The 23900-nt window shown below is 44.2% G+C and overlaps 1 protein-coding gene across 3 annotated transcripts in view; it reads right to left on the bottom strand.

The window, feature by feature from the left end:
* Positions 1-23900, bottom strand: part of LTK (leukocyte receptor tyrosine kinase) — a 99879-nt gene that overhangs the window by 18347 nt on the left and 57632 nt on the right. For 2 of the 3 annotated variants that reach the window (XM_083449749.1, XM_083449747.1), the window contains 10 exons: positions 13852-14029; positions 13363-13513; positions 9951-10082; positions 9454-9613; positions 7830-8012; positions 7118-7216; positions 6069-6221; positions 4782-4892; positions 2507-2693; positions 719-809 (listed from right to left, as the gene is read on the bottom strand). In XM_083449749.1, the coding sequence (XP_083305875.1) occupies positions 719-809; positions 2507-2693; positions 4782-4892; positions 6069-6221; positions 7118-7216; positions 7830-8012; positions 9454-9613; positions 9951-10082; positions 13363-13513; positions 13852-14029 (1445 nt within the window). The remainder of the gene's footprint in view (positions 1-718; positions 810-2506; positions 2694-4781; positions 4893-6068; positions 6222-7117; positions 7217-7829; positions 8013-9453; positions 9614-9950; positions 10083-13362; positions 13514-13851; positions 14030-23900) is intronic. The other variant, XM_083449748.1, reaches the window with a different exon arrangement.

Here is a 23900-nt window from a genome sequence, read left to right as displayed (position 1 = left end):
TGCCACCCCCCACAGGTCACACTGCTAGCCCTTCCTCCTCTCTACCCTCCACTAAGTCCCATGGAGAAAAAAAAATCCTGCACAGCAGTAAATGTATAGTACATTATTTCTTGCTGGAAAGTGTGCCTTGTAGTCAAGTTTCACAATCCTCGGTAGCAAAGGTGGTTCTTTGTATCATTTGCTGCCCTCCTCAGCCTGATAACCCTTCCCTCTTCTCCAAGGTATGCATTTACGTCAGGGAAGTAGGAGTACTGGCAGGAAGGGCAAAGGTGAGTTGCAAGGCCTAATTTGAGGTGGACTTGCTTGAGAAGGCTGTTCCTCTTCCAAACTGATTTCACAAGCAGGTGTGATCACATTTTTGAAGACCCATGCTTCAAACAATAATCCAAACACATCAATCAATTATTATCTTAATTGGAGGCCCTTGTCCTAGTGCTCCCTCCACCACTTTTGGACATTAGCTGAATCACTTCTACAGAGAGAGGAACTTTTCTGTGGTGGCATCAACATAAATTTGCTTCTTTATGCTTTCTACAGTTATTTTGCGACACTAAGTCTGGGTTTCTTTTTCAATGAGTTACCGGTATTTTATATTGTTTTTAATTGATCTGTAAGTCATACTCGCTACCACTGTGGCAGAAAAGTGGGATAAGGATCTCACAAAGGAATACAATAGCAAACAAAAATCTTATTTCTGCTTATTAATGTATACACCAACCTTGATAGCCACTTGTAGTGGGCTGGGATCCCCGGTGATTCCGACCACTGTTCCTTTGTAAACTTCACCAAATGCCCCGTGTCCAAGTGCCCTGAAAGCAGGGGGTGGGGGAATAAAACATACATTACCTCGTGCAGAACCCATGGGTGTGTTAAGCAAACACTGCTGTATTCCGAAAAGAAGGAAAATCCAGTGCTGTCTGCTACAGGGTAACTTTCCTTGTGAGGAGAGAGTGCTCAATTCTTACTCTGTTTGGGGATGTTTATTTACAAATATACAACTTAAGCACTGAGTATCAGTCAAGTAGCCAAGCAGCCCTGGTGTGTGTGTGTGTGTGTGTGTGTGTGTATTTGTTTGACAAATTCCTCAAGGCAGTGGCCACCAGGTATTAAATGCTATTAGGCAAGTATCTCAGAAACCACTTTACATGAGATTTTTAAAAAGTCAGTTTGGGCTGTCAAAAGAATGTACTTAAAGCCATTATCTTACAAAGCCAGCCTTTCAAAATATCAAGATGGGACACATTTGTAGGAAATAAAACTGGGAAGCCATAATCAAATCTTGTTACTTTCCATTGGAACCCTGTGGCTTTGCAATTCAAAAAAGAGCAAGACTGCTGCCGAGAAAAAACAGGGTACTGTTGCTGCTAAACAACAACAATCCTGCATTAATAGGCTACTTAAATCCCATTGAGGTTTCTAGTCAGAAATGAGATGAGATTTGGGCAAAACCTGAAACAACAGTTGGTAGAGCATGAGACTCTTAATCTAAGGGTCTTGGGTTTGAACCCCATGGTAGGCAAAAGTTTCCTGCATTGCAGGGAGTTGGACTAAATGATCCTCATAATTCTACCACTCCATGATTCCTAATTCCAGTTCCTGCCTATGTTCCCATTTCTCTGCCTCTGCTCATGCATCTGAAGAACTCATGCCTCCTCCACCCCAACCTGCCCATGTGCTGAGATCAGCAGCTGAGGTTCCTCCATGAGCTCCCTCATAAAGAGTGAGGCAAATGGTAAATGGAGAGAGGACCGTTACACACCAGCCCGCTCTGGTGATGAGATCATCTGGTGATGAGATCATCATCTCAACCAAAGCCCTGCCATCAAATATGAAGCAGGTGGCAACTGAAGAGAGAGAGCCTTCTTGGTGGTGGCATCCTGTTTATGAAATTCACTCCTTAGAATAGAGAGGATTGCCTGGAGTCTACTTTCTCGCAGTGTCATGCAAAGACTGTTTCATTCCTTTGAACATCTGTTTCAGCCTGACACCTGGGAGGTGGGGAAGGATATCCAAATCTAAAGTATGCAAAGAAACCTTAAGCAATGTGTGCAACACATTCTGCACTAACTTAGTGGATACAAATGATCTTCATTTCAGGTATAACTGAGTGCTGTGCAGGTCTATTTGTATAATCAAAGCATTTGGTACAGGATTAGGGTAACATCCTAAGCCTGCTGGTTAGGCTGTTGACATCAGAGCCACTAGTACAGTGGTACCTCGGGTTACTTATGCTTCAGGTTACATACGTTTCAGGATACAGACTCCACTAACCCAGAAATAATACCTCGGGTTAAGAACTTTGCTTCAGGATGAGAACAGAAATCACGCGGCGGCAGCGGGAGGCCCCATTAGCTAAAGTGGTGTTTCAGGTTAAGAACAGTTTCAGATTAGGAACGGACCTCCAGAACAAATTAAGTACGTAACCAGAGGTACCACTGCATTAAAATATCACCCCAACCTCTGCTAGGATTCCTCTTCCTACGTTAGCAAGAACGCGCTGCATTACCGGAGAAGGGAGATGTTCTTCCGTGGGATCTCCTTGAGTTCGCTGAGACTGGCTGCCTTTCCTGCAAAGCTGTAGTTGGGGTTGTAATCCGTCATGATAGTGGAAGTGCGGATTTTGCTCAGATTATATTCTGGGCTTTGGAGACGGGCCCTGGCCCCTTCAAGCTGCTTCTTCTTATGATGATAAACTGAAGAGAAAAGTTCACAGAGATAAAGACTGAAATAACCAACCTCTGGAAAGAGCAAAGTAATGCCCATAATAATTTTCCAATGTTTCACCTGGACGTTCTTTTGACTATTTAAACCCTGTTTTTTTTAGGCAGGATTTTCTCATTTATTGTGATCATTTTTGTTGAATCATAGATAAGCAAGCCTGTCTAGGTCATCAATGCCCCAGAGGTCAATCTATAAAATATTTCCCAAACATTCCTGGTAGAGAGCCACAAGAAAACCTCTAAGCAGATTCCAAAAATATAAAACAAAACATTACAGTAATATTAAAATTCTCAATAAAATTATTTAAAGACAGGGATCTGAAAACACTAAAAAATGACTAAAAAGAAGCTAAAAAGAGATAAAATACATGAAACTTCTACATGCATGGATAGGCTTGCCTAAGCAAAAATGTTTCAAGCAGAAATAACTTTAGTTCCTGAAATATTTGTGACTGTGAGGTTCTGTTGCAAAAAAAATCAGCCACCTGTGAATCTGCAGAACATAAAAATGACAAAATAGAAAAGCTACACTGTTCAATCAAGCTCAAAAACACCGTCTTTATGCTTCTGTAAAATCCCTGATGAGAAAGGCAACTTGTGACCCTTTTTCAAAGGTGAAAAAAAGAATTCAGAAACATCAAAACACACTGATTATGTGCTGCTTGTGGCTAATAACAGATCTGAGAGGTAATTTGGATTGCAACAATGTGACACATATGCATACAAAGCTCTGATAAGCACCCCCCCCCCCCGGCCATATACACGGGTATTTTGTGTAAGGAATTTGGTCAGGAGATCTAATTATACAGCTCCCACAAAACATTTAGGTAGACCTGAAAGGTGGGCTAGGGCTTTGAATGTAAATGCAAACACAGCTTGCTGAATTATTTTCACTTTAGAAAAGGGTCCTTAGGTCAAAACATTGTCAGGAATATTTTGCTGAGACAAGCCTTTTTTAAAAAAGCTTGATCAAATAGTGCCGATTTATAACAAAGATTTTCTAGTTCATCTTTTCTGTATACCACACCTGTCAAGTAAGAGATGGGATTTATTGTCCCAGCAGTGTTGACCCTTGCTGCCAAAACAGTGCCATACTTTGAATCTATTCCCACATCTTTGTAAGTGGCTTGCTCCCCAGAGGCAGCAATGACAGGCTGACCTCATTCACTTGAAATCATAGAGTTGGAAGGGACCCAAGGGCCAGCTAGTTCAACCTCCTGCAATGCAGGAATCTCAGCTAAACCTCCACAACCTCACACTGTTGACTCATGTTAAGCTTGTGGTCCACCAAGACCCCTAGATCCTTTTCACATGTACTGCTAGTAAGCCAGGTGTCCCCCAGGTGTCCTGGTTCTTCCTGTCTAAGTGCAGAACCTTACATTTGACCCTATTGAAATTCATTTTGTTAGCTTGGGCCCAGTTCTCCAATCTGTTAAGGTCATTTTGAATTCTGATTCTGTCTTCTACAGCCTTAGCTGCCCTTCCCAGTTTGGTGTCACCTGTGCATTTGATGAGCACCCCCTCAATTCCGTCATCCAAGTCATTTATAAAGACATTGCACAACAATGGGCCCAGGACAGAACCCTGTGGCACCCCACTTTTCCCTTTTCCCCCAGGATGACAAAAACATTGCAATGTTCAACTAACCAATAAGGCTAGCAATGGAGGTAAAAGTTGTACATGTTGTACATGTATCAGCAAACTTAGCCTACTTTCAGTTATTCTGTTCCCTCCCTTCTCCTTTCCCTTTCGTACCTTGAGTTTTAGAATGTGACCCTGTGTATAGGGACTGTTTATGCATTTATCTGGACAGTGTGTTGCATTTTTATAAGTACACAATATATTTATGACTACTATCGTGACTATTTTTATTAAAGAGTCCAATAATGCTTAGGTTCTGTGTGATGCTGAGCAGCTCTTGGTCCTTTGAGGAGTCCACCTTTTTACATTGTCTTCCAAACACTCGGCAGCCTTCACAGGATAAAGGGTAGGAAAAGGTCGGAAATGTGAATGGCCAAGGTGAGCAAATGCACCAAAAGAAGTATAATTGATGCTTCTTACCAAACGACAGGCTGCCGCAAGTGAGAGCCATTCCAAGCACCACAATCACAGCAATCACAGCCAGGAGGAGTGAGAGAGGCAGTTGTCCTTCTGGGATAGGCTCACGGAGAACTGGTCAAAACAAAACTATAATTCTACATCATCATACGCCCACAGCTCCTATGCAATGTTTCTGGCAAAGAGAACTGTCAACCACATTAGACCAAGAGTCCCATCTAATCCAGTGCTCTGTTTTCTAACTGTGGTCAATCACAGGACCCTGTGGATCTCATAAATTAGGGCTGGAGAATGTGCAGCTAGGTTGATGTTGCCGGACTACATTTCTGATCATCCCTGACTGCTGATCCTGCTGGCTGGGACTGATGGGCATTGGAGAAGAGAAGAGGAGAACATAGTCATGGAGGGTTATAGGTTTTCCAGCTCTTCCATCAGCAGAGCAAAACAGAGATGGCCATCCCTGAGACTTGTAACCAGAGGTCTAGAGCCTTTGAACGTGATGGGTTTCATTTAGATATTCTGACAAACAGCCATTGGTATACCTATCCCACAGAAGTAGTTATGACTGGATGGCCACACTGGTGACCAATAGATATCCTAGCAAAATCTAACAGCAATCAATAGTCATAAATGACCGTGAAACAAACATGGTAATGAAACAAAATTAAATGGCTGCATCATTTTTAAGTCCATATGATCGCTAATCATGCACAAGAAGGGAGTCTTTATGGAAACAATGTACCCCAAATTATAAGATGCACTTCAGAAAACAATCTAGGTTAAATCCAGTCAAAGGTGACTAGGGGATTGTGGCACTCATCTTGCTTTCAGGCTGAGGGAGCCAGAATTTGTCCACAGACAGCTTTCCAGGTCATGTGACCAGCATGATTAAACTGCTTCTGGTGCAAGAGAACACTGTGATGGAAGCCAGAGCACACGGAAATGCCATTTACCTTCCTGCAAAAGCAGTACCTATTTATCTACTTGCACTGGTATGCTTTCAAACAGCTAGGTTGGCAGAAGCTGGGACAGAGCAATGGGAATTCAAACCTTCTAATTGGCAAGCCCAAGAGGCTCAGTGGTTTAGACCACAGCACCACCTGCATCCCTAGAAAATCTACCTCAGTACTGTCTACACTGAATGGCTGTGGCTGTCTAGGATTTCAGACAGGGCTCTCTCCCAGTCCTACCGCTGAGCTATGGCCCTTCCCCTGGTTCATGGTATAAGGCTAGGAAAAAGCAAAGAAAGGATTATTATTTTATATATTGGGAGGATGTTCCACGTTTTACCTGTGCATGATACATTGTCACTGGCCAAGATGGCTCCAACTGCACAAATACAGATGGGCAGGTGGGCGTCAGGAGCCTGCTTGCAGATACCTGACTGGCAGTGGCTGCAATTCACGTAGATATCAATCTCCACCTCTCCATGACTCTCCATAACTAAATGAGAAGGAAACGGATACACACTAGAGTTTAGATTTTTCCTAAGCTCACATCTCAGACTAGATGATGCAGCTGTCATTCCCCAAGGAAGGGCAGATAGTGACTAGTGAGAACTTCCTTGTTATACCCCCTTATCTATTCTGTACCTCCTCCCTAGTGGGGTAGGAGAGCTAAAAATAATGTCAATATATTTCACATCTGGCAACTAATGTCCCCCTTTAGTTTTGGATAGTGCATGGGTAAAGATAAAGGTAAAGAACCCCTGGATGGTTAAGTCCAGTCAAAGGCAACTATGGGGTTTAGCGCTCATCTGGCTTTCAGGCCAAGGGAGCAGACATTTGTCCACAGACAGCTTTCTGGGTCATGTGGCCAGCATGACTAAACTGCTTCTGGAGCAATGGAACACCATGGTGGAAACCAGAGCGCATGGAAATGCCGTTTACCTTCCCGCCACAGCGATACCTATTTATCTACTTGCACTGGCATGCTTTCAAACTGCTAGGTTGGCAAAAGCTGGGACAGAGCAACAGGAGCTCACTCCATCACGGGGATTTGAACCACCGACCTTCTGATTGGCAAGCCCAAGAGGTTCAGTAGTTTAGACCACAGCGCCCCCTTAGATGATTCTAAAAAGCCCGGGACATAAATTATCACAGCCTTCTAGCAGCTATGGTGGCTCATTTATCAGAAAGTAACATATTTAATGGTAACTATGAAAGTGTATACTCCATTCTGACCAAACTAAGCCTCCTTAAAAAAGTCCTCTGTGCCCCAAAACAAAAGATACTAACTGGGTATGTGGACGAGGAATGTACACTGCAGAAACAAGAGAATCGAGAAAGAGCACACAACAACGGGCAGGAGGGCGCTAAAAGAAGTGGATTGCATCTTACCTGCCAAGGGACCCAGGAAGACTTCCCCAGCTGGATTCACAAAGGAAACACCATGCCGTCCATCAGCTGTGATGTCATCAGCTTCAGAGGCGTGGCCACCTAGGTAAAGAAAAACCACATTTGCAAATAGGAGGATTGGTGGGTTGCCAGCTTATACCAATACGTTTTTAGTATTGACATGTTACTGATGCTTTCCACACAAGGCCTTTTAGTGCTGCTGAGGAACGACAGTTCTGCAATCTGCAGTTCTGCAACCAGGAAACAGGTACATCACTGTTGTTCGGCACTTCACTCAATATCGTGCTATAACCTCCCAAATCCTTGTTTTTATGGCAAAGGCTACAAATGATTACCAAATTCATTGCAATACCCTCCGTTTCCATGGTGTGGGGTTTCATTTGTACACAATGCCTGCTTGTCAGAAATGGAAAGGTGTGATAATATCTGCATCACACCTTCTTGATGCACCATTTTGTGTGTTCACTGATTTTCCTAATCTTTGGCTACTTCAAACTTTCATTGAATGAAATGATTATTCAGTCTGGCACACACTGAAATTAAGGTATAGCCCAGCCTTCCCCAGCCATATGTTGTTGGACTACAACTCCCATCATCTCTGACCATTGGCCATGCTGACTAGGGTTGATGGGAGTTGTAATCCAAATCATCTGGGCAGCACCAGATAGAGGAAAGTTCAAATAGTCTAGCATACCTTTGTAGCCTCCACCTCCTCCACCAGATGTACAAGCTCCTCCTCCTCCGCCAAAACCACCTGAGGTGGCCCACTGAAGTTTCTCTAAAGCTTGCTGGCAGGCCTCACCACCTTCTCCACCCTCCAGAAGTGATTTTCCAGCCCAAGGAAACTTGGTGATATCTTCCCAGCCACCACCTCCACCTATAACAAACACACAGAGGAGAGTGCATTAAAAGTAAGAACACAACTTTCACAGGCAGACACTGGCATCAAAATTAAATCTTTTATAAATGCAAATGGAATTCCATTCCACAAGCAGCTTTCAAATACTTTGTCATTACATGCTGATAACACACATCACTTTGTGATACAATAATGTGAGGTGGGTGGTCTAAACCACTGAGCCTCTTGGGCTTGCCAGTTGGAAGGTTGGCGGTTCGAATCTCCTTATACTGAGTCAGACAACAGGTCAATCAAGCTCAGAACTATCTATGCTGGCTGGAAGTGGTTTTCTGGGCATTTAGACACAGAGTCTGTCCCAGGCCTACCTGGGATGCAGGGAACTTAACCCAGGGTCTTCTGCATTCAATAGCTACTGAGCTATGCCGCATCCCCAAAGGTCACAAAAGAAAATTCTAACAGCAGTTCTGTTGTTCTTATACATGACTGGACCAGGGATGTATTTCAGGGATACATGGGTATGCCTGTATGGGGACATTCTCCCAACCTAAGAAAACCACTGCTTTGGAACCATGATACAAAAGTTGAGGGACACGGGTGGCGCTGTGGCCGATTGGAAGGTCGGTGGTTCAAATCCCCGTGATGGGGTGAGCTCCTGTTGCTCTGTCCCAGCTCCTGCCAACCTAGCAGTTTGAAAGCACGCCAGTGCAAGTAGATAAATGGGTATCACTGCAGTGGGAAGGGAAACAGCATTTCCATGCGCTCTGCTTTCCATCATGGTGTTCTGTTGCACCAGAAGCCATTTAGTCATGCTGGCCACAAGACCTGGAAGGCTGTCTGTGGACAAATGCTGGCTCCCTCAACCTGAACTGAGGTGAGCGCCAAAACCCCATAGTTGCCTTTGACTGGACTTAACCATCCAGGGGTCCTTTACCTTTACAGTGGTACCTCGGGTTACATATGCTTCAGGTTACATATGCTTCAGGTTACAGACTCAGAAATAGTACCTCGGGTTAAGAACTTTGCTTCAGGATGAGAACAGAAATCACGCGGTGGCAGCGGGAGGCCCCATTAGCTAAAGTGGTGCTTCAGGTTAAGAACGGACCTCCGGAACAAGTTAAGTACTTAAACCGAGGTACCACTGTATCTTTACCTAATGTTGTATGCATGGAGTAGATTTAAATACCTGAGTAGTTAAAATTTCTGTTGTTTAAAATGGAAGTTTTCAGTGATTCCCTGGAATGATGGATCCACTGGTTTACACTAGCAAAGGTAGTGAAACATAAGTACAGTAAAGAATGTCTATGCCTCCAACATCAATTCTAGGGGCCTCCTGCCACAGGAAAGCGGGCAGGTGGTGGATGGTTAAGAGCAGGCTGAGGTTGGTGGGGTCTCCAAAAACTGCAGATGTGGTTTGTTTGGATGTGAAATCCAACATATATTCTAAGCTATAGATCCTCACCTGCTGCCCCAGTCCTCCCACTGACTCCAGGGACTGCTGTGCTGTTCACATACTGTTCCAAGAACATATCATCTAGGGAGCCATCCTGATATTTCATGTAAGCCTTCCCTCCGCCTCCTGCCGCTACAAGCAAAGGTTCGAATGCACCATTCTTCTGCTGCTGAAGAAAGCACACACATACACACAACCACATGAAACACAATAAATGAACAGAGAGAACACAGGCGGTTCAAAAGCAGACACCAGGTTTTAAAAGGAGACTTGGATATAAACGACTGAAAAAAGCTTCCCTCTAACAGGCACGAATGGCAATGCAGAGAGATTTGAGCAACCTCCGGTGAACATTCAGCACCAACAGGTATAGAATCAAAAGCTCAAAACAGCAGGCTCTGCATGGGTGCTGCTGTGTGTTGATGGGCTTTTGCTCTATTGGCTTTTCCTTTTCCTAGGTGCTTTTCAGAAAGAGGCTGGAGAAAAAACGCAACATGAGAACTTACTCTAAAGATGTACGTTGCTCCTCCTCCTCCACCCCCTCCGCCTGCCCATTCAGTCAGTCCTCTTTCTTTCTTGTACTCATCTTCAATTTCTGATGATTCCCCCAGGCAGATCTGCTCAGTCTGAGAATTGCTCTGAAAGAGAGAGAAAAAGAGGGATTGGCTAAAGACCAGCAAGGTGCTTTGGGGCAGGTTTACTGCCCAATAATTAAGGGGTCTTCTTTTTTAATCCTCGGTTAAAGCAAATTTCAACTAATTGGTAAATCACATTTAAATAAGCTTATACATTGTACAGCAGGGATTCTCAAACTGAGGTCTGTGGACCACCAGTGGCCTGTAAATTTCACTGAGGTGGCCTGTGACATTTCTATGAATATGTGGTTGAAGGTGGGTGATGGCACATTCATCACATTGGCTATTCATATTGATTTTTTATTGTATTGTTATTGCTTCCTTTATTCTATCAAATTGCAATTTGAATTATATGGAATTACAATTGCTACCACCAAGAAACATCAGCAACTTTCACATGGTCTTTGGGGTGGTGGAGTTTGAGAACCACTGCAGTACGACATCTGTGAGCTTGCCATTTTGAGGATCCTGAAACAGGACAGGAGTTGTTTATTTTAAATGGGAGATTACAAACAAACTGGCAGCGCCACTTGTGAGAAGAAAAGGTAATTTTATATACTTTGTTTTTTCTTCAAGTGTGGAAAAGTAGTAACCAGCCCAGTTCAAGCCAGTAATGGCTAATTTAGAAAGAGTTTGTTGGTGAGGCAATGCAACCAAACAACCAATCTCCTGTCTTTTCCATTCTCTCTCTCTTAAGCTGATGAGCCAGCATGTCCTCACTGCATGTCCCTGTGTATTTACAGCAACAATTTCTCATTCAGGCATTACAACATTAACCAGGACATGCATAGCACAGAAGTGGCAACCTGGTCTGCCACATAAACTGTGAACGGGCTCTTAATATGCCTTTGCTTTTTTTATGGGCCCAATGTCATCGTTGGGGAAAGCACATGAGAGTAATAAATGTCTGACTAAATTTGGGTTTACTTGAGACAGACAATTCTTAACTCATCTTTTTAGTGTGCCTTTGTAGAGATTATACAAATCCTCATTAGCACATTCAAAAAGCCTGTTTTATGAGGCTCAGATTTGATCTATAGACTACATGTTCTCTGCAGGGAGAATTCATTTTTACTTTCCCTTTATACAGAGCCAAAGACAATGAGGCAATGACACTACTGTATAAATAATAGTGAAGGCCAAAAGCCAGCAAAATGCAATCTGTGCAGAAATATGTTTTGCATGAATTCTAGTGTGAAGATCACAGCACTTCCAGTGTGGTTGTTCCATTTAAGGCAAGGGAGGAATGCTGCCTTTGAACGCAACGAGGACTTGATCTTTCAACACCAGTGTGTAAAAACCTACATGTTCTTAGTAGAAAATGCAATTAAATTCAATCTGGAGAACAATGTAATTTATTTGAAGGACAACATGTGGTAGCTTCATTAAAGCAAATGGAAGAAAGGAGCCAAGCTGACACATCAATTTTGAATTCCAGAATCAATATTTTAAAATAGACATGCTGCGGTTATTATTTTTATGTGTGTTTTGTTGTTGTTTCAGCCTCTCTTAGAACCAGTTTATACATTTAGCAGAAACAAGTGGTAAGGACCCCTTGATGGTTAAGTCCAGCCAAATTCAAATATGAGGTGCAGTGCTCATCTTGCTTCAGGCCGAGGGAGCTGGCATTTGTCTGCAGACAGCTTTTCCAGGTCATGTGGCCAGCATGACAAAACCGCTTCTGGCACTACAGAACACTGTGATGGAAGCCATAGCACACAGAAATGGCGTCTACCTTCCCATCACAGTGGTACCTATTTATCTACTCGCATTGGTATGCTTCTGAACTGCTAGGTTGGCAGGAGCTGGGACAGAGCAACGGGAGCTCACCCCGTTGCACGGATTCAAACTGCCGACTTTAAGATCAGCAAGCCCAAGAGGCTTAGTGGTTTAGATCTCAGTGACACCCACGTCCCCCTCGTACCTTTACAAGTGGTAAACCTTTACCTGGACTATACCATTTCAAGCTGCAGTGGGTGGATCCTTTGTCACTGCCCACTCGTCAATGAAAAATACAACTCTCCCAGCACCAGAAAAACAGCCTAGCAGGCAGAATGTCAGGCAGAACATCAGGAACGCAAAGTGTCATTTAGATCCAGGGGTCAGGGAGAACATGCAGCTTGAAAGTGTTAACAGTCTGGGAAAAGCTTTACCACTTGACTCCGCTGCATGTATAAAGCTACCTCCTGTAATGACTTATTTTAGTATGACTTACCAGCTCCTTCAAGTCTTTTGGTACCTGGGAATGATCCAGAGAATATAGGCTCATCCACACTGCTTTTCCCTGCTAAACCCAAGCTTTAGCACTGAAATGGCACAAACGGCCATGTCATGGTGATTGATGTTTGTTACTATTTAGGGCTAAACAGTGGGTTTTCTGGGGGAAAGCAGCAGGGCAAAGGCAAAACTGCTCAGATCTGTCCCTAGAAAGCATGAGACAAGCAAAAATGTGGATGAGCCAATTGAGGACCGACAGGCATTGATGGCTGAAGGGTTGGAGGAACTGGTCAGATGATGTTCAGAATGCAAGGGTGAAGATGAGGTTGTCAAGCGTAAGCCAACAAGCTGGAAGCTGCAGAAAGTTTCTCAACTCGTCCAACCACCCGAATGATCAGATGGCAGAGTTTGACCCCTCTATGCAATGCAGCCTGAAGATAATCTGTGGGATTGCAGACACTCTGAGGCTGTACAAGGAAACTTTTGATGAGCTCAAGAGCAGCTGTCAGTCACTGTGTTCCTCACAAAGAAACCACCAGGTGTGCCCATGCAACCCACCTCTACATCTAAACCACAGTCAAGCACTTCTTCTGGCTACTAGTCAACCCACCTGGTCCTCATATCATCTGAAGCATCATCCAGAGAGGGAGAGAAGGAGGAAGACCAAGAGCTGCATTTGTCCCTCAACAGTAAGTCCACCAATTTTAAATGGTTTTTAAATAGTCTTCTAGGAGTCATTCTGGGTTTATGGGATTTTGCTTATATGTGCAATGGCCAGGAACGTAACCCCCATATAAGATGTGAGTTACCTGTATTCCCTAAGCTGCTGCTGTTGTTAGTCCAAAGAGGCTAACAGAGTCAATACAGGTAGCACTTGGTGCAAAAAGTAGCAGCAAACCTCCATGTTAGTGTGAACCAGTTATTTGAGGTACTTCCTGTCCTACCTTCCCATTTCCCAGTTACCATCACTGGAGAAGGTGTATCCTGGAAATATGCTAACCCTTAACCCACTGTAACAATCTGACACTTTATCTTGCATCCAGTGTGGAAAACCTCCGTTCCTCACCCCCGGACAGGCATCTTCCCCTTGTTGCCCCACCAAGATGTAGAGGAGCTCATCTTTCTCCATTTTGAAGATGGCTGAAATAAAGACCCCATAGGATCGCTTGTAGTGGTTCTTGGCTCCATTTCCTCCAGCTGCTCCGTATGCAGAAATCCTGGGGGAGGGGGAAGAAGCAATTAGGAAGAAATCTACACAACCACAGCCAGGTCCCAAAGCAGCTCCAGCTGCCAACTCTTCATAGGGACACCAAGGAGACCATGCTTAGATCAAAGACTTCAAAGAGATGTCAGCTATGTAGCTGCAGCATCTCCCAAATCACCCACCCACATTGAATATAGGAATAGCAGAACGGAGATGTATTATTATTAGCACTACTGTTAATGGTTACAACAACAAGCCCACCCATCTTATGAGGTTGCTGAAAAGATTACTGAGTTAATGCATTCAAAACCCTTAAAATAATTGCAATCGCTACAGCACAATGACACTCACGTATAGCGGTTTGATGCTGGCACTCTCCACACTTGCACCCCTCGCAGCTGTCCCTCTTTCTCCACAGTCACGGAAATGTTGGTGTTGCGGTAGGCACTGTCACACTGTGCTTGAGTTGGCCCTCGAGGCCCACTGGCCCCGCAGGATGTAAACAACCAGCCTGGAGCAGGCGCTTCCCCTACAACCACAAAACCACCCAGAGATGTGACCAATATGTCAGTTTCCTTTTATTCCCAAGGCAAATGCCATATTTGCATCACCTGCCCATCATAACCAGGAAACCCATTATTTTCAGGGAAGTTATTCCTTCCAGATCCTCATACGCTTGTAGTAACAAGCCTTAACTACAAACTTCACTCTCTAGCCAGAAATGACATGTTGTTAACAACAAGGCAGTTTGTAGCATCAACTATCTTCGGGGCTTTTAAAACATTGCAGAGATGTTTATATCAGCCTCTTCGCAATGGAAGTATATACAGGACAGATTGGCAAGCCAGTGAATTGGGCTAGAAGCCAACTGGAGACAAAGGGCGGGCAGGTATTAGCATGAGTGTTCAGAACTGCTGAAACATCAACTTCTGCCTATAGAGTCAAGGTTCTGATTGACAGTCATCCTTAGCAAGGAGGTCATGTTCTTGAATTGCTGAGAACTAAGTCAAAACACTTCTGACCAAACCCCTGGTCATTTGTAGAATTCTTCCAGCTTAATAATTTTATCTGTTGTCCACAATATACATCAAAATTGCTACCGAAGCTTCATTCTTAAGGGTGTTCCCCCCTATGTAAATCATTGGTGTGGGCTCCCCAAGCTGAATGAGAACCTTAGTGAGTTAAAACCTCTCTATCCACCCCATGAGGGTCCCAATCTGAATTGGAACCCCACGCAGGCAGTTGATGTTTAAAAAGAAAAACTGTGCTTAAGGAGACACATACAGAGCAAACGTATGGTCCAGTTTGGTCCTTACTTTGCAAAATGGTACTGCCCATAGTCTGCCAATGAAATAATGAGTGCAGTAGGATATTGCTTTACACAGGTGATAATGCACAGCATTCTGTACTGCAGGCTTCCTCAACCTTGGCTCCATGATCCCGAGCTAGCAGGACCAATGGACAGGGATGATGGGAATTGTAGTCTCAAAACATCTGGAGGGCCGAGGCTGAGGAAGCCTGCTGTACTGCTTCCACATTTCTGCATTCAGGCTGACAGAGAAATCAAAACAGTAAAACTATACATTTATTATTTGGCAATCCAGGTTTCTATGGTCTGATTCACATGTGCAAGCTACTACAAAAATTGCCAGCTGAAAAGCACACACACAAAGCTCTATTGCGATCCATAGACCCAAAATGAGCTGAAAAGGCAATTCTTGTGGAGGCAGCTCCACTTGGCAAATCCCTTTTTTAAAAAAGGGATCCCTGCATAGTTTCAGCCACTTCAATCAGGCTAATACAAACCATGAAAAACAAAATAAAATAAGGGTTGAATCATTGTTTTTGCAAACAGAATAACTGTAACCACATGGAACCTCATAACCAGAGTTCTGCAGAGCTGCCTCTATGCGGCTCCATTTCAAGCAGCCACCTACGTGGCAGGTTGCACACACGAGTGGAGGTCCCAACTCCACATCTGAGCTGGACACAAAGCCCCACCTCAAAATGTCAGGATACTGCAGTGGGTTAATCTGTCTGATGACAAAACCATACATGTCATTAGCAACTGTGTGAATTTTCAAAATAAATAGCCAGCCATGGGGGCTCTGATAAGAACCTAAGAAGAGTTCTGCTGGATGAGACCAAAGGTCCAGCACTCTGTTCCCATAGTGGCCAAGCAGATGCCTATGGGAAGCCCACAAGCAGGAGGGATTAGCACTTCCCTGCTCCTAAACAGGAGTGGACATTTGTAATTTGCCACCCTGTGCAAGGCCAACATTTGATGCTCTCCTCCCAGCCTTTGCGGTGCTGGCTTAGGCTGGGCTTTGGGAAGGAGGCACGAAAGCTCTGGCAGGGTCCTAGAGCCTTCCTTTCTCCATCCCAAATCCCAGTAAGCACTTGACTGGCTTTGGGAAGAAGGGCTCTAGGACACTGCCAGAGCCCTCCCGCCTCCTTCCCGAAGCCAGGAAAGCGCTTACTGGGCTTTGAGAAGGTGCCTTCATTGGCTACGCGCCCAGTGTAGCTGTGCTGCTCAAAACTGCCCTAAATCTGCCTCTGCTCCTGATCCACAACAACTGGTATTGAGAGGCATACTGCCTCTGATACAGGAGGGCATATAGAGCTGTCATTACTAGTAGCCAAGTCTTACTCTTCGTGAATTTGCTTCATCTATTTCTAATGCCACACAAGTGGTGGTAGTAAGTTTCACAGTTTGCGCTGCATCCCCTTTGTCTGTTCTGAATCTGCCAATGTGAAGCTTCATTTGGGTTCTAGAATTATGAGAGGGACAAAAACTTCACTTGGTCCACACCACACTTAATTCTGTATACCGCTATCATGTTCTCCCTTACTTTCTTTTTAAACTGAAAAGCTGCCAACACTGCAACCTTTTCCTCATATAGGAGTTGCTCCAGCCCCTTGATCATTTTGGTTGCTGTTTTTTGTGCCATTAAAAGCTCTACAATAGACTTTTTGAGGTGCGGCAACTGAAACAGAACATAACATTCCACAGAATGGCAAGAAGTGGCTTTGATGGCTTGTGAGAGACCGCCTGTACCAAGAGACTCTAAAACTGCCTACTGCTTTGCAGGCTCAAAAGAGACCAGTAACAGACTAAACATCTGGCTCTTGTGTACTGCAGAGACTATATGTGCACCCAACCCCCACAAAATCTCCAATTCAAGGCTGCCCAGTGTGAACTCGTAGGCTGGTCACAGCAAAGGCTACATTGAGCCCAAACAGTTCCCTTGCTGTGTCCAATCTGTGCCCAGATAGCGTGGGCTTTTCCAATAGGGCCACCAGGCCAATAACTATGACAAAAGCTGAAATTAACGTAAAATAAACTAGCTGGGTAAAAGGAAAACCAAACAGTTACTTTACATTGAGCACAAAGAGGCTCTTGGTCTTCTTGGAATTCAGTTGAATTTCTTAGGAAGCTGAAGGTCGTGAACTCCCTTCCAGCTCAGCTGCTGTCATCCAGAGATGCACAATAAACTCAGTCACTTTCACAGGATGTAAATCATTCTCCAGAACACTGCTTTAGTCTGTATTTCTGGTTCAATCTGTAACGCAGCAGCATCCCTCCCGGCTGCCCTCAGGCAGTTCGTCATCTCCAAACAAACAGCTTTCCCTCCTTTTCCTAAACAGTCTCAAATCTTTGCAGGCTATGTCTCTGTCTCGCTTACCAAACAGACAACCACATTCCTGGCATGCAGGAAGTGTTGGGCTACCCATATATATCAATGATGAATTCTTGAGATTCTGGGATGCTGCAATAACAAAAAAAGTTAATATATCTTATGAGAATTATTCTGTATCCTGTGATACAGACCCTGGACAACAGCACCAGAGGGGTTTGGTTTCCCCCCCATAATTAAAATGGTGCACAAATTCTGTTACCTAAAATAAATAACAAGAGTCCATCCTTGGAACTAAGCAAGAGTCATAGTCAACCCTGGGTACAAGCCAAATAGCCACCGTATTAAGGGAGAAGAAGCAACAGCAAAAAAGAAAGAAAGGTTATGGTAGTTTTCTCAACATGTAGCAAGCAGCTTCAGACCTCTGCAAACACACTGTGCCTCGGCCTCAAAGAGAGATTTCCCTATCCAAATATACAAAGCAGGATTCAACTAATGAGTCCTGTTGGTATAAGCCCTGTACATGGATGTAGGCTAGTGCAATGAGATTCCCCAGTGCTTCCAAAATGGGCTCTGAGGGGGTCAGGAGAACCCTGGGAGCAGCATATGGGGGGAAGAGAGGGAATATTGTTCCATCTGGCAAGCCAAGATGCTGCAGCTGATGGAATTCTTATAAGAGGGAGCTGTTGAAGGCCTCCCACAGGGTGGCTCCTGCCACCTCCCCACACATGTTAACATACCACACCATGATTTCCAAGGCTTGTTCATGGGCTGAAGCCTTAAAACTGCTGGAGCTCTGCAGTTTCACTGCAGCTACTGTGTTTGAACAGGATGCCCCACCAAGCTGAAAGCTAAAGCTTAGCCAGACCTGTGATGAAGGGAGGTCTGTTTCCATGCTGACATGGAGAGATAAGCCTCCCTGTCTTGAGTTCTGACTGTATTCTTTATTTCTTTGGTTAATTATAGTATTCATCAATAGGGATGAAGGAATCGGTCAATTTTAGTGCCCCTTAGTTTCTAATTTTTCCATTCTTCAGTTCGGTTCTCCTGATTTCCACACATCAGTTTGCAGATTTTTTTTTTAAAAAGTCCACATGAAAATTTATATGCGTGTTTTTGTGCAAATTATCCCCTAATGTCATGCATTTTTGTACACTACTTTCACCAACAAAAGCATTTCTTGCATCCTTTCACCTAATCTACACCTTTTTCTACAGATTTTTAAATGTTAGAACTGCATTGCAAAATTTGGAGAAATGTGACAGCTGCATTTTGGTTTTATATTGATTAGGGAAGTAGTAATGGGGCAGTTTCACATTAAAATGCAATTTTATTTACACCATAAGTAAATGTAAAGGTACCCCTGCCCGTACGGGCCAGTCTTGACAGACTCTAGGGTTGTGCGCCCATCTCACTCAAGAGGCCAGGGGCCAGCGCTGTCCGGAGACACTTCCAGGTCATGTGGCCAGCATGACAAAGCCGCATCTGGCAAGCCAGCGCAGCACACAGAAATGCCGTTTACCTTCCCGCTGGTAAGCGGTCCCTATTTATCTACTTGCACCCGGGGATGCTTTCGAACTGCTAGGTTGGCAGGCGCTGGGACCGAGCAACGGGAGCGCACCCCGCCACGGGGATTCGAACTGCCGACCTTTCGACCAGCAAGCCCTAGGCGCTGAGGCTTTTACCCACAGCGTCACCCGCGTCCCTACACCATTCCATCATTAAAATAGTTTTAATAACTGTAAAAATGACCACAGCAGCAAAGGTTGCTTTGTTGGCATTACACAGAGGGAAGCATTACATGCCTCAACAGTTTGCATCATATGCCTTATTCACAAAGTAAACATGGTGCCTGCCAAGTGCTTAGAGCACCAGTTATCATAGTAAATAAAGAGCCAGATGGCAGCAGCTGTTTTGCTGCCATACAATATCCCTCCAGGGGAGATGTACCATTTTCAACAGCAGGATGCGAAGGCAGAACTTGGAAAATAAGGCAATGATAAGCTGGTGAATGATGATGTAAAGACAAAGTAGACATACCCTCCAACACTTCTCTGATGAAAATAGGGATGTCCCATTCCATAACAACAACAATAACAATTTTATTATGCATCCCCTTCCCATCTGACTGGGTGGCCACAGCCACTCTGGGCTGCTTCCAACATATATACAACATAATAGAACATTTAAAAAATCTTCCCTACACAGGGTTGCCTTCAGATGGTTCAGCGTCAGATAACTTCATGCCCTCCAACATTTCTCCAATGAAAATAGAGACATCAAAGGAAAAGCGGGACATTCTGGGATCAAATCAGAAACCAGGACCTGTCAAATCTGGGACTGTCCCTGGAAAATAGGGCCCCTTGGAGGGTCTGGGTAGAATGTGGTAATAGGAAAAGGCCAGAAAAGCCTCCATATTTCCCAGTGATCAGGTTCTGGGTCCAGAAAAGTAAACAGAGATTTGGAACCTATCAATAGAGGGCACATCAGAGGGCATTTTCACAAGCTAGTTGCATGGTGCTCTGGTTATGAAGTGTTATTCTCTGCCCCACAATCCCAGGGACTACATTTCAGGCCCTGCTTTAAGTGTGAATCTCTTGGGAGGTCCTTCTCCAGGTGCCCCCCCCAAATGAAGTGCCTTTTCAGTGGTGGCACCCCAGTTGTGGAATGCCCTCCACAGAGAAGCTTGCTTTGTGTTCATACTGTGTGGTCTATATGCACGTCACTGCATATTGACACAAGTGCCAGGTAAACACCTTCTTATGATCCCAGACTTTTAAGAATGTGCTGCTTAGACATTTTATCCTCTGTCGCTAGCTTTATTCTGATACTGTATGGTACTGCTTTTATTTTGTTCTAGATTTTAGGTATTGTTCTGCTTCATGGTTTTAACTTTCACTGTAAATTGCCCAGGGAACTTCAGTTACTGAGAGGAAAAGACGTGTAGTAAACAAACAAACCAACAAAAAACTGCCCACCACCCCATTCAACATATATACACACACACACATACACACACTTCATATATTGTACACTATTCCTATATCACGTTTTGAAGAGAAGAGTGGCAAACGGAATAGCCGGAACATATGAGGAAATTAGCATTTCCATCCTAGTAAGAAGAAAATTAGGCTTTCCTTCCTGCTTTTTGCTTCCTTCCTTCCTTCCTGCTGCCTATCTGCAAGCTCCCAACATAACCTCTTGTCTGCCTGTTAACTGGCTCTGTCAATGACATCCGAAACCTCTCCCGGCAAGGGGGAGAAGTAATTTTATTACTGAAAGCAAAGCAGAGCTGCTGGGCTTCTCCAGGATCTAATTGAATTAAAAGGATGAGATGATGAATGAAATAGCTTGTACTCAGAGGAAAAACAATTGCAGCTTACAGGAATTCATGTAACTGTATGAACTCGAGTCTTTTCAGAAGCATGTACCCTCAACTGCACAGCGTTGTCAAAAGCAACAACATTCACACTAACTTCTAGAAGTTACCAGGGGAAATCTCTGTTTTCTGGTACATATCCTGGAAAAATCTCCTCTCTGGCTTGCCTTCTGACCCATGCTGGGGGTGGCTTTTTAAAACTTTCCTTGCATCCCAAGGCACCTGAGCCACAAAGGTTCCCAGGAGAACAGTAAGTCACACTGACACGGAATATTTGGTTTATGAGTTCAAATAGGCCACAACTTTATTGGTTACAGATGTGAGCGGTTTGGCTTAGGCATTGGGGTGAAGCAAGTAAGAAGGAGCCGGCTGGCTGTGCAGAGTTTAAATGGCCCGTGGCCACACCCGCTCTGCCGACTGATAATAATAATAATAATAATAATAATAATAATAATAATAATAATAATTTATTATTTATACCCCACCCATCTGGCTGGGTTTCCCCAGCCACTCTGGGCGGCTTCCAACAAAACACTAAAATACAATAACCTCTTAAACATAATAATAATATATTTATTAGGCTGGGGCTGCCTTGCAACACCACTGGCGCAGCCAGCTATGACATAGGGGTGAGGTGGTGTACCTCCTCTCCACACCAGAAGACTTTGAGGCACAGCTGCCCATGCGCAACGCTGCCCTCCGATATAGAGGAGAGTGGATTTAGCATGCCCTGCACACACATCAGCTCTTCAGGTTATAACTACCATCTCCCTTATACTGGTTCAGACTGTTTTCCCATCTTGCCTAGGCATTGCTGACTGACAGCAGATCTCTAAGACCTCCTCAGTCAGAGGTCTTTCTCATCACCTGCCATCCATCCTTTTCTAAACTGGAGGTGCCTGGGATTGAGCTTGGGGCCTTGTGCTTACAAAACATGGTCTCTGCCACTGAACTATGGTCCCTTTTGGTCTTGGGTTTGGCCATGGCCCCTTACACTTTGCAGCACTGGGCCAGCTCACAGGTGGAGGAAACCGCTGGTCCGAACCCAGCTGAAGCACACTGCTACATTGACAATGACTGGAATGGATAATGTGGCTGGTCAGTCAAGCCAGGTCAGGTGTTTGGGGAAGCCAATATAGGCCCAGCTGCCCTTATATAACTTCAGGTTCAGTTCCTCGGTCGAAGCAACATATCACCAAGCATAGTTGCTCTATGGACTGTTGAACCTGGCGACATTTCTGCTGAGGTTGGCTAACCTGTGACCCTGTCGCCCAGGTGCTGTTGGGCTCCCATCAGCCTCTGTCAGCTTGGCCAGTGCTCAAGGATCATGGGAGCTGTAATCCAGTAACTTCTGGAGGACTACGTTAGCCATGCCCATACATTCCCAAGGAAATCACTTGATTTAGTAACATCACATCTGGGTTACTACAATGCATTCCATCCACAACTCTCTATGAAGCATGCTCAGAAACTGTATGTGACTTGCTTATTAAAGCAAGTGTCCCAAATTTCTTTCTGGACCTAGTCCAATGAGGTTATAAAGCCTCTCACAGTTTGGGAACAGGATAGCTAAAGGACCATCTATTTCAGGGGTCAGCAACCTTTTTCAGCCATGGACCAGTCCATCATCCCTCAGACCATGTGGTGGGCTGGGCTACATTTTGAAGAAGACAAATGAATGAATTCCTATGCCCCACAAATAACCCAGAGATGCATTTTAAATAAAAGCACATATTCTACTCAGACCGTCCATGGGCTGGATTTAGAAGGCAACTGGGCCGGATCTGGCCCCCGAGCCTTAGTTTGCCTACTCCTGATCTACTTCCATAAAAGCCTGCCCACTGCTAAGATCTTAATCATAGGCCCTTCCGAGCGTCCTCAAAAATGTACTTAGCTGGGACCAATGCCCCGGAGCCCCCTCATTTAATAACATTTTTAATGGCCTTCCATAGGATGTTAAATTCTTCTTGTTCAAAAGAACTCTTAGCTGTGAATAGTGTAACGCCCTTCACTGTTTGCAAACAGTTTTACAAATCTTTTGTTGTCTGGTCTTTGAGCGTAATAAAAATTGATGGGATGTAATTTGCATTTTAAATGGCTGCCTTTAATTGCTTTATTGTCAGAATGCTTAATTGTTTTAATGATTGCATATGGATCTTATTCATTTTTTAATAATTTTGCAGAGTTGAGTTTATTTGTTTTAATCCAGTGTTAACCACCCTTAGCTTCTTTTTATATGTGGATCCCCATTGTATTTTTGTTTGCACAGCAGCGTTTCATTCTGACATTCTGTTCCATTTTAAGACGGGTTTGATAGTTTAAAGCGGGTTGTTAGAGGGGACTTTTTTTAGAAATTTAAAGCAGCATAGAATTTTTTTGAAAAAATAAACAAAGGAAATGTCTTCACTGAATAAATGAACAGTCCACATGCATGTCACTGCATGCATATTGACACAAAATACTGGTGCACTGTTTCCTTTCCATCACCTCCTTCTGCAACATTATCATATCAAACATGCTATAGAAGAAGAGGAGTTTGGATTTGATATCCTGCTTTATCACTACCCGAAGAAGTCTCAAAGCGGCTAACATTCTCCTTTCCCTTCCTCCCTCACAACAAACACTCTGTGAGGTGAGTGGGGCTGAGAGAATTCAGAGAAGTGTGGCTGGCCCAAGGTCACCCAGCAGCTGCATGTGGAGGAGCAGGGAAGCGAACCTGGTTCCCCAGATTACAAGTCTACCGCTCTTAACCACTACACCACACTGTTAAAATGGTGTTACAGTATAGGGCAAGATGATTGGCAACTGCAAATCCTAACCGAATACAATGTAGGGTAGGCAGAGAAGAACCTCTAGCATGTCTACTAGAGTGACTGTGTGGCACGTCCAAAGTGTAAGGCTGTGTACACACTAACCTAATTATAGCACAAAAATGAAGTTTTTCTTAATCTATAATCAGTCATGCTTGTCTTCAACATGCTGCTTTTAATCTAGTTTGATTTTAGATCCTGCTGTTGGGATACTGCCAGGGAGACAAAGTCCATCATGACTCCACGTCGTCTCCGGACGTCCATTGATCTCCCGTAGACACGCAGTATCAGCAATTAGCGACAGGAGCTCCAGAAATAGCTTGCCACATTCCAGAACTGATGCACGCTCTTATCAGCAGATAATGTACAGCGAAAGATGAACTCAGGAGAGCATTATTTACAAGTTTATTTCTGCGTTGATCAGAACAAAGAAAAACATGACTGCCTGCTTCAATGTTTCCGGCAGAGAGAGAGAGAAACGAAAGCAAAGACACAACATAAACACCCTGTGAAACAGGAAATACGCAAGCTGTGACACAAAGCCTGCTCCCTTTTAAGGTGGAACGGAAATAT

This window comes from Podarcis tiliguerta, assembly GCF_965153285.1.
Source record: "Podarcis tiliguerta genome assembly, chromosome: 1".
Lineage (NCBI taxonomy): Eukaryota > Metazoa > Chordata > Lepidosauria > Squamata > Lacertidae > Podarcis > Podarcis tiliguerta.
Note: the sequence above shows the minus strand (reverse complement) of the source record. Positions and strands in the feature narration are given on the sequence as shown.